This window comes from Pleurodeles waltl, chromosome 8 (assembly GCF_031143425.1).
Source record: "Pleurodeles waltl isolate 20211129_DDA chromosome 8, aPleWal1.hap1.20221129, whole genome shotgun sequence".
In the NCBI taxonomy this organism is placed as follows: Eukaryota; Metazoa; Chordata; class Amphibia; order Caudata; family Salamandridae; genus Pleurodeles; species Pleurodeles waltl.
In genome coordinates, this window is record NC_090447.1 from 328,517,870 (window position 1) to 328,535,868 (window position 17,999).

At 46.9% G+C, this 17,999-nt stretch overlaps 1 protein-coding gene across 2 annotated transcripts in view; it reads right to left on the minus strand.

The window, feature by feature from the left end:
- KDM6A (lysine demethylase 6A) overlaps positions 1 to 17,999 on the minus strand; it is a 709,557-nt gene that overhangs the window by 25,081 nt on the left and 666,477 nt on the right. For both annotated transcript variants that reach the window (XM_069204190.1, XM_069204189.1), the window contains one exon: positions 4,844 to 4,970. In XM_069204190.1, coding sequence (XP_069060291.1) covers positions 4,844 to 4,970 — 127 coding nt within the window. The remainder of the gene's footprint in view (positions 1 to 4,843; positions 4,971 to 17,999) is intronic.

The window sequence follows — 17,999 nt, forward strand, 5'->3', positions numbered from 1 at the left end:
CCTTGGAGGAGGAACTAACAAGCCTTGGTAGCTACAAGAGTCGCGGTGCACAGGGGTACTGTCCTGCAAGGAGAGGCAGCATGCCAGAGTCAGGGGAGGTGTCAAGACCACTGGCTTCACCCAATTCATCTTCTAGCTGGAATTCTAAAGGGTCCAGCGACCCTTCCATAGTTTCACCGTAAGGGTCACGATCCAAAGTGGGGGAACAAAGTCCCAGTTGAAGGCTGATTCAGTGTTGAGTGACACCATTACCGCTCCAGATCGGAGTAAGGAATTAGTATGGGATCGACATTGATCGTGGGACCGAACAGTGTTGGAAGAGCTTACGTCCTTACTGGGGCCGGGGAAGGTTGCGATGGCACGACCGGCGTCAGCACGGATCTGGTAACAGATCCTGGGGTGCCCTCTGGAGCCGAGGCAGAAGCCACCAGCATGGAACCCACTGTGCCCAAAGGCGTCGCAGGATGGTCGGATTGCCCAAAGATGAGGTTCATGGCCACGTAAAGCTCTGAGTTGGGTACGGAAGGCTCCAGCTCCTGGAAAATTCTATGAGGCGCAGAGCCAGCCCAGAAGCAGGCTCTGAGGATGGAGGCCTAGAGTGCCAACCCTACTTCCACATTGCATCATCTGAACGATGGGGTGAAGTCGCATAACGTTTAGCCTTTTTCGATTTCTTGTGACCCAAATGTCCCGACAACTTGGCGTGGGAAAAGGACTAGTGGTGATGGCTCCGAGAACTGTCTTATGACCTTCTTCTTAAATGAGACTGGGAGCATGGCAGAGCCAAGCACCAGAAAGCTATTAGCTTTAGGGACTGCTCCTTCAAAGCATTTGGGTTTGTGGCACTCCGAGCAAGACTTCGGGTCATGTTCGAGCTTCAGACACCACAAGCACGAGGTGCGGATCCTTCACAGACATCATGCAGTGACATTCGACAAAAGGTCAAAAAGTCAGTCAAAAATTACTGAGGGTAGCTCTCACCTGGATCTGCTCATAGGCTAGTGCAGAAAGAAAAGAACTGACGTCAGCGTGCCTGGTTGGAACCTATATATGACCAACATTATTACGGCGACCACAACGCCAACGAAAGATGCAGAGTCGACTAACACCACCTGACGGTGCGTAAGGGTACTGCTAGAAGAAAAAACTCCAGATCTAGTCTGGCGCCTGGGGTAAATTCTAAGGTAAGGAATCTGTAACTACAAGTCTCTGTCAGATAAAAAAAAAATCTACACAGTCCTTTTAGCAAGGGTAGTCCTTCCAATGGGGTTTATAAATTATGTGGTAGAACCCTTTAAAGGAGCGCGCTCTCTCTCTCTCAAACGAGAAATATTTTGGCTTCTTACTCGATGATGACATTAGGGTGCCCAGTGGCAACGCCCCAGACGCTATATGCAAATGTTGTACTGATCTGACAGGAACATCTTGAAACACTGTCGAAAGAGCTTCAATCCAAAGACCATAGGTGGTGAAATAGGACCTAGAAGCATTCCATAATTTAATACCAGAGGAGCTCAACATGTATAGGTAAAGCACAGAAAAACAGGAGCCATCACCAGTCTTTGTCTTATATAGTCCGATGTTGTCATTTCCTGGACAGGACTGGACTCAAGTGGCGACAGACAGCTACTGCTGGAGGATAATTTAACAGATCTAGTTTTGTGCCTGGAGATACTCAGAAGGGGACAAGTATGTGGGAAGAGGTATATCACAAACAGGTCTCATGCATTCTAAATAAGACGAGTGGCCTTCATACACAAAAGTATTGTTCCAGTGCACAAAAATTTGGGTAGACTAATAGGCCAGGTGCATGCTATCCTTCAAAGACCATGAACAACATACTCTGCACATGGGCAAACACTATGCCGAAATAGTCAAGATTTTACTGAAAAGCTAGGTTCAGCCAGTGATTATTTTGGCTAAGGAACCAAAAATCATCCATCTACCTATGCGTTAGGTATGAATTTCTTTTAAGTGATTTACCAGTGCTGCATATACCATCAGAGTAGCTTTTACAAACGGATAAGAATGCATATCAAGTCTATGAAGCCCGCTACCGCATCTACACTGAGGACAGGATTTGCAACTTCACAGTTGTCTATGACATAAAAAGTGAAAGTCGAAGATCCTAGCAGCAACTGCTTTCTTGCCCAGGGCATAAAAAGCGGGAATCACTAGTCTTTTGAAAGGCGCGTCTTTTCTTCTAAACTTCTCAAAGTTTTAGGTCCTTCTCGTCCTTGAATAAATAACTGGTAATAGTGGGCATTGTAAAGACTCTATGAGAGAACTGTGGAAGAAGCACAGTGTCTAAAACCACGCCTGACTACTGAAAGAAATCAAAGTTCTTGTGTGCTATTCCTCCAAATGCAGCAAGCAAGGATTGTTTCTGATAGTAGGGTGGTGGCAGCTGGCTTTTTTTTGTGTGCAACTGCAGGATGAGGAAAATAAGCCAACTAATGATTCTGTACAGGTCTGCCTCGATTGAATTGATATACAGTGAGGTCTGGAATGGCAAGGAGTACACCTGGAGAAAACTTAACTGAAGGGCAGGTCATGCCCAGTCTTAGTATAATGAGTGATAATGCCATCATTTGAAAGTGCAAAAGCATAGATTTGCATTAATGAATATATTAATTACATCCTGTGCAAGTACAGTCAAAAGGATGACTACATTAAGGTCATATGCAATAGTATTCACATGTTCAAATGGTGAACTCAAGGTGTTAAAAGCTGTGTATCGGAAATCACACTCTTTTGGGGCAGGGGGAGGTAAATTAGAAGCTGGACATAGAATGCACAAGCTTGACTGCTCCACTTGACCCTCTTAACAATTCAAGGGTGTTTACTGAGGGCAGGAAATGAATCATTAAAAGCTAGTTCTAACCTATAATAGATTAATTCAGTTTTCAAGGGCTTATCCTTTCTGTGGCCAATAAACAACAAATCATGATGACATGTGGGGGCGGATTGTAGAACTCAGTAAGGTAACACGTTGAATGACTGCATTCGATACAGAAATCTGTGTGTAACCCGAGAGTCACAGGTTCCAAGCCTGGTGGGATGACTTAGCATGAAATCGCCCTAAGACTGAGTTTTAGGTAGTAACACCAATTATTAGTGCCCTGAGATGATTAATTTTGTACAACAAGCAATATATCATTCCACTTACGATTTCTCTGCGAATACAATACACAAAGAATCAACACATATGCTGTTTCCTCAGTCATTCAGAGGATTTACAGTGCCCAAAAAACTGACAATACAAAGAAAAAGAATGTATGTGGAAAATCTAACTGGTATTTGTTGATACTCAGCAGAAAATTAAGGTGAAACAGACTAGGCCAAATGCAACAGAAATAAAGCAGAGCTTTAGATTGTCTTGAGAACTCAAAATCTTTGCCAAGTAATAAGAGTGGTGACCACACATACTTGCAAGTAGCTAAATGATTTGAAAAAATTGAACAGAAGAATTCCATACAGGCCACGCTGCAACACCTTAAACAAACATGTACATTAGAAATGGATGCAAGCCATACAAGAAAGCAGGCACCAGGAGTGACTCACAGTGAAAAAACTACACTTTCTATGTAGAAAGGAGGATTGTTCATCAGTGTGCGTTGCACAGTCACTTCAACAGGAAGCAACATAAGCAATCCGAAATAAATTTGTTGACTAATTGATACAAAATAAATATCGAAAAGTGAATGACTATCTGGTGATTACTGGACATCATCACAAAACAATATCTAAGAGGACTGGATTCAATGGGAATCTTACTCTCAATACAATGATTAGTGAGTGTGCACTTAGACAAATAATGCGGTAGTCATTTAAAATGCATCTGCTCTTTAAAGTCCTACAAATGTGAACATTCACACCCCAATAGACTTTCCAAATAAGTGACCTCAAGCTTTGGAGTATCCTGTGTAATAGACATGGAGACTCCAATAATCTTGACAAGATTAGTGGTGCTTGAAGAAACTGTAAAGGTTTATGCTCCGCTTTCTAATAGACATACTTTGGGGAAAAAGGTCAATTGTTAATCAGAAAAGGGAGCAAAAATATTAATTCAGCACAGAAAATCATTTGGCATTGGTCACAGGATATGTGGCCCCCTAGCAAAGAAAACATAATCCAGATTCTCCTTAATACTGTGATAATTAAACATCACTGTAAACCTGATTATTAGAAAGTACTCCGTAAAATTGATGTATGCTGCATGGTTACAAGGAATAAGGAAACAGAAGAGCATGAAAAATGAATGTGTCCATATACTGACATAATTGGAAATTAAATTTGAGAAATGTGGGACTGGCTCAAACCGGGAAAGCAATGACAAATGACATTTAAAAAAACGAAAACAGAAAACCACATCACACTGCAAGTCCAACAGAGCAGATGGAACCATATCTAATGCTGCAGTCTATGCTCAAGAGCAGATGTAGAGAAAATTAAAAATCCTTTAAAGAAAGGATGCTGGAAAAAAGGGATTTTGGAAAAAAAAAAACCAAGCATATTGATAGACCACCTTTTAAATGGAATACAAATGTAAGCTAGTTTAGACAAAATTAGAAAAAGAGAATGCCATCTTGATCCAAAGTGAGGAAAATGGAGGTGGCGAGGTGGATAAATAAACCACATGGGGCACAAAGCCCAGGAAAAGTCTTCCATGTAAAGTCTCTCATGAAAGCGAGTTGTCCGTCTCCATAGATGGACTCACCTCAGATCAAGGGCTGTAGAAATGACGAGCGGATGCAGAGGTAAGGGAGAAGGAAAATGAGTTAATACCTTTTAAATACTGTTTCATCAAACCAATTTCTTGATGCAGGAAGTATCTACTCACCTCACAAATGTTACAGTAATGAGCAGGCTCATCCTTTGTTCGGCCATGCCATGCAATCTCTTTACCAGGCGCAATCAGCGACTCCCTTAGTGCCTGACACTGCTTCAAAGTTCTCAACAAACAATACCTATAACAAAATGAAAGTCAATGGCATTTACTAACAAAGGAATGAATCTTAACCTGGAATTTCCTACATCTTTTTTAAGCATAGAATTTAGGCAGCTTGCACTATTTTGCCAGCCTCATGGCTTCTCAAAAATTAATAATAAAAATACACATGCACTAATACTTACAAATATGGGCTTCAAATGAGGCCTCTATCGAATGGTATTTACAAGTACCATTCCACCTACCAGAGTATTCAGCACGGGTCAATGGGTCAACTTCATCCTGTGGCTGTGTTGTACTGTACGTGATGTAAATTTGCCTGACCAAGTGAACAAAGTTGCAGAAAAGGAGTGCACTTCAGTGCAAAGGCAGACACCTTTTTTTCTTTTGTATGTTGTGTCTGTTTTCAGAACCAGAAAAAAAGCCTTGCTTGACGAGGCCAGACCTATTAGTGTTGCCAATGCTTGCTCAGTCTGTCCATAAGCATTCATATCCAACGCCTGAACTTCATGTTACACCGTTAATGAATTACTCAATGATCTATCTGCAGAGTGCCATTTCCAAAGAGTTTGATCTCAAAGTTCTGAATGTGCCAAACATAGATTCCTCACTAATGGGCCCTGCACCTTCATGAAAAGTCAATGAACATTAAGAAACAAGCAATCTCAATATTTGGACTACTCATAAGTTAGGTGGGCCTCTAAACGTTTGAAAAAAAGGAATAAATTATTTCCAAAACATTTCACAAAATAAAGACGGCCAATGATGGAGATTCAAGTAAATATAAGAAAATCTAAAAGCAATAATTATCCGGATAGCACAGTAACAGGAGTTATCCGTCACAAAGTATCCAGGTGTCATTTTAACAAAACATTGGTTATCATTCTACAGTAAGTTCTCCAGCATTAACTTTCTTCTTCTAATAACAACATAAAATATATATGCAAACAATTGATGCTATTGTAACCTGGTGTGCACATTGTAATAGTTTAAAGTGTCATATTTTGAAGAGCAGCAATGTGCCACACCAGTGAGCTTTCATGTGACAGAATAAGTGGAAGACTAAAGGAATCTCACTGTTAAGTCAAGCCTCTTTCTTTTTAGTAAATCATTTTTATTAAGTTTTTCCAAAATAAAACAGCAACATATTCCCAACGCAATATATGTCACAGAGAAAAACACATCAATGTATAACGAAGAGTAACTGTCTATGTTCAACAGCCGCCAGTGTAGATTTAATGATATACTTCAGTAATCAATGCGTTAAAGACAGCAGCAGCATACTGTGACAGGTGGATAAATGTATGCATGCCGTAGGGGATAAAGGCAACAGTCTTAATAAAACGGATGGTGACAAACCCACGGTAGGGGGAGGAAGGACAGCAGGACATAGTGGTGGTTGAAGTGGGAAGAGAAAGGGGGATGTGAGTAGCACAGTAAAATGGACCTACTGGGCAGACGTAGTGTATGCCTTTTAAGATGGTCTAGATCTCCGGCTATGATGAGGATAGTGGGCTGTGCTGGCACGGCTAAGGGGGCAAGTCATCATCATTCTTTATATGCTAACTAAACTCCATCAACAGTACCCCAGTTTGGGGATATGGGTTGCTTGTGTAAGTGGTGAACTTCCTCGCAGCTGAGAGCATACTCCTACGCCACTGCCAATTTACACACTGCACCATACCAGGCCTCTAGCGGAATGGTGGTTGGGGTTCACCAGTGGAGGATAAGTGTGAGTTTAGCAAGGAGTGCCAAGGAGGCAACACGGATGCTCACTTTGGAGCGTTTTCAGTGTTTTAAAAATGCCTAATGAGCATGCTTCTCAGGTGTAAATGTCAGGCAGTTCTGTGACTGTCCTTAGGACGTCGTGGATTGTCTTCCAGTAGCACTGAATAGTGGAGCAAGTCCACAGCATGTGTTTCAGGTCCTCGTCTGGGGTTTGGCAGTGCGGGCAACTTGCTTGCACATCGAGGAAGTATTGGTTAATTTGGGTTGGGGAGAGGTATGCTCTGTGTAAAAGAAAGAAACAGTTGTATATTGTTAAAGCAGGAATTTCTCAAGGCCCGCTGTAGAGATTTGAGGGCCTTCTTAATCATGCAGGACTCTCCCAAATTCATCCTCCCATTTGTGTCAAAGTGAAGCCAGAGGATTCACTGACAGGTCTCTGATGGCTTTGTAGAGCCAAGTAACGAGATGCACATTCCCATGTTAAGCGTGGTTTGTACAACTAGAGGTGTGGGTTCTGTAACTATGGTGTGCCACAAAATTCAGTAAGCATGGACTGTGAAGGAGGAATTCACCTGGCAGAAAATGATATTCTGTCACAAGTTGTTCGAAAGATAGATGGTGGCCATCTCAAACAGGTCACCTATGGCATGCAGTGACTGGGTTCTCCAAGACAACATGACACTGCATATCCAAGGCAACATGTCACGCTGCGTATAGGTACCAGGGAACCTTGGGAGACTAAGCAGCAGAAACACCAGCGCATATGCTAGGGCACCCTTAGCTAGGCGACATGTGCTTGAGATGCAAGTCCAGGTCACCACTGTCTGCAACAGTTGGGATGTTGTGGGTATTGACCTTGGGAGAAAAAAAAATCCCGGATTGTGGATATGGAGAGAACTCCTGCATCACCACTAATCCCGCCCATATATCGTCCAGCAGTCCACCAGGAAAGCCACTGTATTGAGCTGATAAATAGTAGGCTTCGAAAGAAGGAGCACCTACCCCTCCCGGGTCCAAGGTAAATTTAATTTCCAAAGAGCCACCCAGTGCCTTGAGATGACAAATTGAGTTAACCAGCACGGTATCCAATTCCTGAAAGAAAGTGTGGGGTGGAATAACGGGAAGATTGGTAAAATAATAGAGGAGGTGGGGTACCAGAACCATTTTTGCCAGGGCTATCGGCCCAATTGGGGCCATGGGGAGTGATTGCCAGAACTGAATTTGTGTTCTAATACCCGGGAATGCCACGTGGAGATTACCTTCATACAGATCTACCAGAGTGTGATTATAGTCGTATCCTTAGGTAGTGGATAACCGCTCCTTACCAGCAAAGGGGGGTTTCTCCCAAATAGACTGGTTGTGCCTGTTGGGTTAGAATAGGGGGATCTATAGCCAACTTTTCCCAGTTAACGCACAGTCCTGCGGATGCAGCAAATGCAGCCAGGGTTTCTCGTGTAAGGGAGTGATCTAGTGCGATACCACAGAGATAGATCAGTAGGCCGTCCGCATATAAAGACACCAAGTGAGTCCTGTCTTCCAATGGTATACCCCCCATTGCGACCCTCCTTCCTTAATCATATGGCTAGGGGCTTCATCGTAATAGCAGACAGGGGTAGACAGAGGGCACCCCTGTCCGGTTTCCTATTGGACCTGGAAGGAGGCTGAGACGAAGCGTCCCAATTGCACTAGGTGTTGTTTTGTTGTATAATTTAGTGTAGGCCCGTACCTTGGGCTCACAACTAGCCAAGCAAGCACCTGAAAGAGGTAAGGCCATGTTAGGGTATCAAATACCTTCTCCAGGTCTAAAATTAGGCTTTTGGAAACCATCCTTTGACGCAGTCTTGTACATGAAAGGTGGCAAATAATTTGTGATGTACTTCATCCTGGGACAAAGCAGTTATGCTCCACGTGTACAAAGACCAGGAGGGCTTGTGCATTCCAAACGACAAAGGTTTTCCCCAGTAACTTGTAGTCCGCGCTAAGATCACTACTGGGTGAAACAATGGCAGTGTGTGGGGGCTGTGCCCAGTTTGCATAGAGAGACTAAGGAATTTGTACATCGAGGGAGGAAGTTCCCTAGGGGTCAAGACTGCCTCGTACAGTGCAGCCAGGTGGGGCACTAGGTGCTCTGAAAAGGTGCTGTAATACTCCAGACGAAGGCCATTCAGTCCCTGTGTCTTGTTACGGGCTAGATCATGGAGTGCCTGAACCACGTTCTCTTCAGTTATCTTAGCATCCAGGGCATGGCTAGTAGTGGTGGGGATACAGGGCAGCTCAATCCGGTAGCTCTGGTGAATAGCCAAGACTTATCCAGAAGGCAAGTGAAGCACATGCAATACTACTGTAGTCCCCCGGTCACTTATCACACATGAACGGAACCACACAGTGTTGCAAAAATAAAGGTACTTTATTATAGGCACACCAAACTAGACTACCATTGGTATACGTCCCGCTGGAACTATAAACACAACAATTACACACAGGTAAGTAATTAGGAAGAGCATAAATTAGCAAGAGCCCTACAGGGGGGCCAAACCATATACTAAAAAATGGAATGTGAACAGGTGCCCCCCACCAAACGGTATGGTGTAGTAAGAATCGCTGGGACAGAAGGAACCCCAAAAGGTAAGTATCTAGAAGATCCCCGGTGCCTGGGTGCAGAGAGATAAGTTACTTAGTTTTCCCATGGGGACGTCGTGATTGGAAATTGCAGAAGCAGGACTGGACCAGTGGAACCCAAGGGCGGATTCTGGGTGAAGAGGACCTGCAAAAGAAGGTGGCATAGTCCAGTCCATGCAGGAGTGGCAAGGAGCCAATGCCCACTTCTTCTGTAGTTGAAGGTACAGGTAGACGGTGATGGAAGAAGTCCAGCTGCGGGGTCCAGGAGCTGCAGAGAAGTCCCTGAAGTCACCTACAAGCTGTCCCTAAATGGTCGCTGGATTGCAGACAGGTCAGTGGTCAGGATGGCCACCAACAAGCAAATACAAGAGGAGCTGTTGGATGTTTTGAAGAGCTGTGGAGGACCAGCAAGGTCCTGGGGACTCGACCCTCGGAGGGGAGTGCGGCCTGACCCTCAGAAGACAGGAGAGCCAGCAGAAGCAGTCGGAGTCTCCACAAGGAGCCAACTGGCAGCAGGTACAGTAAGTTGCAGTGAGGGAAAGTCATCATACCTGAAGAGGAATCCCATGTCACTGAAGGAGCAGAGAGGAGACTGTCTTTGCAGAGGTAGAGTGCTGGGGGCCGGGGTTACTAGGAGCCCGAAGATCCCTCAGAGCAGGAGTCAACAAGTCTTGGTTGCTGCAACAGTCATGGTGCACAGGGATTCCGTACTAATGGAAGAGGTAAAGGCTCACCCTCTCCCACGTTAGGCAGAAGGCAGAGAGGACCCAGGGGATCCCTCAGAACCACCACCTGTGTTGGACAATATTCGCAGATCCGGAGGACTGATGATCCCACTAGCCGGACGCCGTTGCCTTAGGAGCCTGTGGACGCAGGGGAGTGACTCCTTCACTTCAAGGGAGATTCCTTCTTGCTTCTTGGTGCAGCTGACGTCTTGCCGACCCCAGAGGACGCACAGTCATAGAAATGTTGCAGATTGCCAACAGGAGCAGCGGAAACAATGTTGCAGGGAGATGTCTTCTCAGTCTTGTTCGGTTCCGGAGCTGCCCAGCAGCGGTTCCGGAGGCCAGGAGTAGAAGAGGTCTTTGCAGAGGAGCCCTGGGGAAATCTTGCATAATGAATCTGGGGACCCATCCTAAAGGGAGTCCCCAAGTAGCCCAAAAAGCACGTTTGGTCACTCTCTGGGGTGACCACCTATCAAGAGGGGTCTCTGATGTCAGGTACCTGGCACCCCATTAGATGCTCCCAGAGGCTTCTGCACATCTTGTTTCCAAGATGGCAGAACCAAGTGGCTATCTGGAGGAGCTCTGGGCCGGGAGTGGACACTCCCCTTTGTGTGTTTTGTGCGAGAGCAGGGACCAGTGGTCCCTGAACTGGTGCAAACCGGATTATGCAAAGAGGGCACCAAATGAGCCCTTCAAAGCAGTTTGGTGGTGCAGGGAGGCTACCCCTAGCCTTTTAACACCTATTTCCAACGGAAATCTCCCACAGAAAATCTTTTGTTATGCTGTTCTCTGTTTGAGCTGGTCAAGCAGAAGGCGGGCAGAATCATGTCTGAGAGGCTGCAGCAGAGCGGGCTGCCAGCAGACCCTGGAAGTCTGGAAGGAGCAGAACTGGAGGATTGTAGGAAGCTGGCTCTGAATATAGTAAATCAAAGTGATATATAGTGTGCACAGAGTCCAGGGTTCCCTGGAGGCTTGACAGAGGCTTAAGTAGACAATACTAATGCTCTCTTTTGTGGTAGTGTGGTCGAGTAGTTAGGCTTATCAAAGGGTAGTGCAAAGCATTTGTTGTAGACACAGACAATAGAAGAAGCACACACAATGACTTAACTCCAGACCAATGGTTTTATGTAGCAAATATATATTTTTTTAATTTATTTTTAGAACCACAAGATTTAAGTTGCAAGTAAGTACCTTAAAAGTTTTGTATTTCACACAGGTATCAACAGTACTTTGTTTGAAATAAGTAATACAGTTTTTGAATCACTGGCAACAATCTGTTTTACAAATGGACACTTAGTACAATTTTGAGAAACAGTTCCTGAGGGAAGAAAAGTTGGATTGTTTTACAGGTAAGTCAACACTTACAGTTTTAAGTCTCCAGGTTTTAGGAAGTCCACCGGCTGAGGTTCAAGTTAACCCCAAACACCCACCACCAGCAACACTGGGCCAGTCGGGTGCAGAGGTCGAAGTTAAGCAAATTCAACACGGGCTCCTATGGAGACAGGGGGTACACAAAATCAGGCATGCCCGCGGCTCGGAGGGCAGACCGTGGGGGGGGGGGGTGGGGGGGGGATTAGAAGAGCACTGAAGGGGCCATAAGTAGGCACCAAACACTCACCCTCAGCAGCATAGGGGCAGCCGGGTGCAAACAGGATGTCAGGTTTTCAAGGCTGGTCTATGAGGAGACTCCGGGGGTCACTCAGAGGCTGCAGACGAGGTCCAGGGGGGTGTCTTGGGCACAACACCAGTTGGACAGGGAGCAGGGCCGCCTGAACGTTGAGGCACCAGGGTTCGGGTTCTCCAAGGACTGGGGGCTGCAGCTGCAGTGTGTTCTTAGGTGTCGGTTATCTTCGTCCGGAGCTTCATGGTCAGGGGGGTCCTCGGGATTCCCTTTGCAGGTGCCGTGGTGGAGAGGTCAATCCAGGGTGGGCACTTGCTTGCAATCCCCTGGGGATTCTTGCTGGTTGGACCACCTGGACACAGGCTGTGGGCGTCGGGGGTACAGGGGTCAAGACTTGCGCATCTGGAATGAGGTGAGAGTCCTTGGTTGTAGGTTTCTTAGAGCCACTGTCCTTGGGAGTTCTTGATCCTTTTGGGTGCAGGGCAGTCCTCTGGAGTTGGGCAGAGGTCGCTGGTCCTGCCGGACGCGTCACTGGTCTTTTGAAGGTTCTTTGAAGTAGGAGACAGGCCGGTAGGGCTTGGGCCAAAGCAGTTGTTGTGTTCCTTCTTTTCTGCTTGTGGTTCCAGCTTAGCCGTCGTCCTTCTTGTAGGGCACCAGGAATCTGATGAGCTGGGTTCAGGGAGGAGGCATCTCTACTAGCTGGAGTGCCCTAGGGCACTGTAATCCGAGGCTTGAGCCTTTGAGGCTCATCACCAGGTGTTACAGCTCCTATAGGGGGGAGGTGTAAAGCACCTCCACCCAGGAAAGGCTTTGTTTCCGGCCACAGAGTGCACAAATGCACTCACCTCATGTGGTCAGCAACTTGTCTGAAAGTGGCAGGTTGGCACAGACCAGTCAGTCCTACATTAGCAGTTTGGCTAACATACAGGGGCATCTCTAAGATGCCCTTTGTGTGCATTTTTCAATACATCCCACACTGGCATCAGTGGGGGTTTATTGTGCTGAGAAGTTTGATACCAAACTTCCCAGTATTCAGTGAAGCCACTATGGAGCTTTGGAGTTAGTAATGACAAACTTCCAGACGATATTCTCAATATGGCTACATTGCACTTACAATGTCTAAGAATGGACTTAGACACTGTAGGGGCATACTGCTCATGCAGTTATGCCCTCACCTGTGTTATAGTGCACCCTGCCTTAGTGCTGTAAGGCCTGCTAGAGGGGTGACTTACCTATGCCATAGGCAGTGGTTAGTGGGCATGGCACCCTGAGAGGGGTGCCATGTTGACTTTGTCTTTTTCTCCCCACCAGCACACACAAGCTGCAAGGCAGTGTGCATGTGCTGAATGAGGGATCCCCTAGGGTGGCATAACGCAGGGTGCAGCCCTTAAGAGACCTTTCCTGGCCACAGGGCCCTTCGTAACAAGGGTAACTTTTACAAGGGACTTATCTGTGTGCCAGGGCTGTGCCAATTGTGGAAACAAAGGTACAGTTTTAGGGAAAAAACCCTGGTGCTGGGCCTGGTTAGCAGGGTCCCAGCACACTTTCAATCAAAATTGGCATGAACACTAGGCAATGTATGTATTTTCCTCTGCCCTCTCCTCCAGACTGTGGACTTGGTTCTGTAGGTCTTGGATAGCGCATGTTTTGCCTGGTATGCCTCTCAGATGGCTAATGCAAACGAAAGGTGAGAACTCTAAACTTTTGAAGTGGTCCATATCCCCACAGGGAATGGACTTTGTAGTGGAAGACAGACCTGGGACTGCCCAGGCCAATGCAGATGGCCTTTCCAGTTTTTTCCACTTAGACAATGAAGACTCTCTTGGGGAAGGTTAGTCTCATCCTCTTTTGTTTGGGGAGGAGGAGCGGGTTGTGTAGGAGAGTGCCTCTGTTGGCATGGTTACCCCCCACTTTTTGCCTGGTGTTATGAATGGTTGCAAAGAGGCCACTATGTTTATGGTGATCATCACCAAGGAACTGATTTCTGTGGCCAGCATGTGAAACCTTGTCTTGACTGAGACGTGGGAGTGTCCTGTAGTGGTCAATACTTGATTTAGTTTGTCGGATGTGGGCATTGTTGAGGTAACGTCTTTCTGCGGTGTAGCAGGAGAGGCAGAAGGCAGGCTGCGCCAGTAGAGGAGGGGCATGGGGTGGCTGAGCGGAGTCTACTCATAATGTAATAGAGACCACCAGGGAGGTGGAGATGAGGAAGTCGTGGCCGCTCATAACAGTAATGCGATCCCTCCCCTCTTGCACCCCAAACTGAGCGCCAATGCAGGGGGGAGGGAGGACGATGGAAGCTGATGGCCACTAAGTATTCATTGGCTCGGCACACAGTGACATATTCCTGGACTGTTCACTTTTCAATAACGTCCGTTGGTGCACCAATGTCCAGGCACTACACACCGGCAGGTTCATTTAAGGATGTCACCACAAGGGCAAAGTAGGGGCCCACCACAGTGCCGGGGACAAGTTTCCAGAGTTATATCCCCCAGCACACACTGATGAGCGTCGATGCAGGGTAAGGGAAGAGGTGAGAAGGCACCAGGCAGGCACGTGAGAGGCCACGCTGATTTTAGGTCAGAGAGCAGGGGATAAGCGTTGCTGCTCATCTTCATTTCCAGGATGCGGAGGAGGCAAGGCCCAATGTCCTCTGTAGTGGGCAGAGCAGCACCTGCACAATGTCTTCCGGACTCTCAGCAGGCAAGGCGTTCCACTGCAACGTGGAGTTTGACCAAGGTGGGACGCAGGTCTGGTGGGCCATTCCCTGCCTGTGCCCCCATAAAAGCACCGACCACAAGGCACGAAGTGTAGAAGCCCCATCCGTGTGGTTCGGGCCGGGAAGTAATCAGCCACTCGGGTCTGACACTGCATGGGGAGCCCGATTTTCACCGCTAGTGCTCCAGCTTGGTCAAGTAGTAGTTGCTGTGTCATAGCAGGGTCCCCTGCAAGGAAGGAGGCCTGGTTCCAGAAGGTAGACAATTTGTGAGCTGGCGAGTGGAGCCCTTAAAGTTTCACGTCCACCATCTTGGCAGGTCCAGCCACACACCCCCAAGACAAGCCTCTTATTTATTTTTATGTGAACATTAAACTAAAATGGCTCTCATTAAGAGTGATCTGAAATTCCAAAATGGGCAGTAATAGAAGCTATCTACTCCATCAGAAAGTAAAAGTTTGCAGGACCTGTGTAAAAAGTCAGCTAAACAAGTTACTTACATCCTGTAATGCTCTTCTAGTGAATGTTCTATCTAACCACAGACTCCTCACCTTAAGAATATTCTCCAGCCACCAGACTAGAACCAGACGTTTTCATGTGAGTGCCATGTGACTCCTCATGCAGCTTCTGGGGAGGACTTAATTCCTCCCAGAAGTGATAGAGCAGAGCATCAATCCTGTGCGCCGACATCAGTTTCATAGTTCAACTTGAGTCATTCTGTGTCCTCTGACACAGAGCATAAAACAATGGGGGTACCAGTCTTCAGCTCTCTAATTTACTATTTTTTTGGATGGTAAAAGAACACGTTACCAACCTTAGGTAATTATCTTTCTGGTGTATAACCCACAGATTCTTCACCTTGTGAATACCGACAACCTTGATCCGATGATGCTCTCAGCAATTCCCTTGCGTGTCAGTAGATAGCACCGTGCGGGTCCGTCTCACTGTGGAAGGGACATCGGGGCCTCTGCAGAACCACTACCTCTGTGCGAGGACGTCAGTTTCTATATAATTTGGCTACACCATCAAACAGAGCCGTTAACATCAGAGTGCAGATCTTATTTGCATGCACTTGAAGACCCCATTCCACAGAATGGGGAGGGGAGTGGGTCAGTGAAGAATCAGCGTTGAGATACAGTATACACAAAAGAGATCATTACAGAGGGTGAGTAACTTGCCCTTTTGATGGATACTTCGGACTGCAGAGCTTTGTTGAAGGGGGTGGAGATCTTTGGAAGGAAGGCAGCTTTTGTTATAAGAACCAGCATGTCTGTAGAAAAGTTGGTATTCGGCTGCTGGACTAACAGAGCTTGTAGGAAGCTGGCTCTAAGTGGTATGTCAATAACTAGATCCACTGTGTAAAGAGTCCACAGTGGTTCCCCAGTGAGTGGACAGGGGCTTGCTATGCAATCCCAAAGTGCTCTATTTGGAGATAGTGTGGTTGAGCAGCCTTAGGCCTAACACTGGTGTGCAAGACATTCACAAATATACGCATAAGTCAATAAATGAGACAACACTCAAAAAGGAGATCCACACTTATTTATAAAAATAGCAAGTATCTTTATGTATGTTTAGGCATAAGAAAAAATAGTTTGGGTAAGTATGTTTTTACATAGGAATTCGTTTCACTTTAAAAAGTGGACACAGTGCAATTTCATGCTATCCTAAGGGAAGAAAAAAGTTCTGCAAACACAGAGTACAGCGACTTACTAAACCTATCTCAAGGAGTTAAGGTGAGTGGTGGGCAAGGTCCAAGGCAGCACCAGCAGTACACCACCAGTGACACAGGGGCGGCCGGGTGCAGGGTGCAAAACAGAGTTGGGTGCCCAGAGCATTTCAATGCAGATCGGTCACTGCGAAGAGAGGCTGCAGGCTCTGGCCAGGAAGCCAGTCGGTCTGAACCAACAGCAGGACTCAAGCCTCATGATGCTCAGGCACAGGTAAGCACCTTTGGCCCTCTCTCCATGGCTCAGGGATGACTGGTGCAGAGGTGCCTTCAAGTGTCAGGTTTTCCTTAGTGGAGCGGTCGCAGTAGAACCGTCGGGGAATACAGGAGGGGGTGAAACCACAATGGACTCAAACTCTGGAGGGCTGGGGAACCTTGTTGGCACCCGTGGCCCACTTCAACTTGAGCCGTAGGCGACGGGTGCAGTGGTGGCTTCAGTTGACAAGTTTTGGTGGTTCTGGAGACTTCAGAGTCCCTTCTTTGCAGTTTGGAGGAGAACAGATCGCTGTTCATGGGAGGTCTTTATTGAAGGCAGGCAGTCTTCCCAGGTTTGTGGAGTCAAAGCTGCAGGACAACTACTTTGGTGCACATTTCGACAAGGGATGAAGGCAGGACGGCGGGGTTGGTACCAGGTCAGCTGCTTCTTTTTATCCTCTTCTGCTTTTGAGACTCTTCGGTGCCCTTGGTCGTCTTAGGTCATCAGGATTGGCTTCTCTGGTGCTAGGGGCTCCCTTAAGTACTGAATTTAGGGGCATTCCGGAGAGTGTAGGATGGATACACCTCTCCGAAAACTAAAGTTCCCGCCTGTCCAGGTGCAAAATGGGCCCTGGGGCAGTGGGTCAGCATCTCCTTTGTGAGGGAAACCTGATCTGCATACCAAGGGTGGTGGGCTTCCTTGAGGCTCCCCGCCATGGAATGCAGATTTGCAGGCCATCCTGTTGGGTGGCAGTACGTAATATCCCTCCCAGAACAGGCTTTGCAGCTGACCACCCGAGAGCAAAGGCTCTACCCTTAGGAGGTCAGACTCTTGTCTGGTGATGGCAGGCTGCCTCAAACTAGTCCGCAAGCACACCAGAGGCTGGTAGGTTTTCAGGGGACACCTCTAATGTGCCCACTGGGTGCATGGACTGATAAATCCATCACTGGCATCAGTGTGGGTTTATCAATATGAGATGTTTGATCCCAAAGACCCCTATCTTCAGTGAAGTCATCATGTAGCTGGGGAACTCGTAGTGACCAGTGTCCAGCACATGTATTTAAAATGGCTTCACTGTTAACTTACTATGTCTGAGAATTGACAAAGACATAGCAGGGGCATATCTGCTCTTGCAATTATGCCCTCACATGTAAAAATGTGCACCCTGCCTTAGGGATGTAAGAGGTGCTGTATGGGTGACTTGCATATACTGCATGTAGTTTTAGGGGAAATAGAGCACAGGCTGTGTGCCATGTTGTGTCTTCACTTTTGTCTGCACCAAGACACAGCCTAAAATAACAGCTTGTTCATTGTGGGAAAGTACCCTCTTTTTGGCATGGTGGGCCCCCACGTTTTGCCTGCTATCAGTATGCTTAGACTGTTTTCACTGGAACCCTGCAAAACCAGAACCCCAGTGATTCGGCTCTCCCTCTAAATTTGGTTGCCTAGGACTTTACTCACCCCACATTTGGCATACTGATGCCCCTTCTAAGTGCCTAGTATATGGTACTTGCGTACCCAGAGCACTGGGGCACCAGGGGTTCCCCATGGGCTGCAGCATGTACTGTGCCACCCATGGGAGCCCATGCAAAATGTGTCTGTAGGCGTGCCATTGCAGCCTGCTTGAAAAGGTGCATGCACCCTTTCACCACAGGTCACTGCACTATGTCACCCCTATGGTATGCCCTCCTAGCCCAGAAGGCCAGAGGGCCAGGTG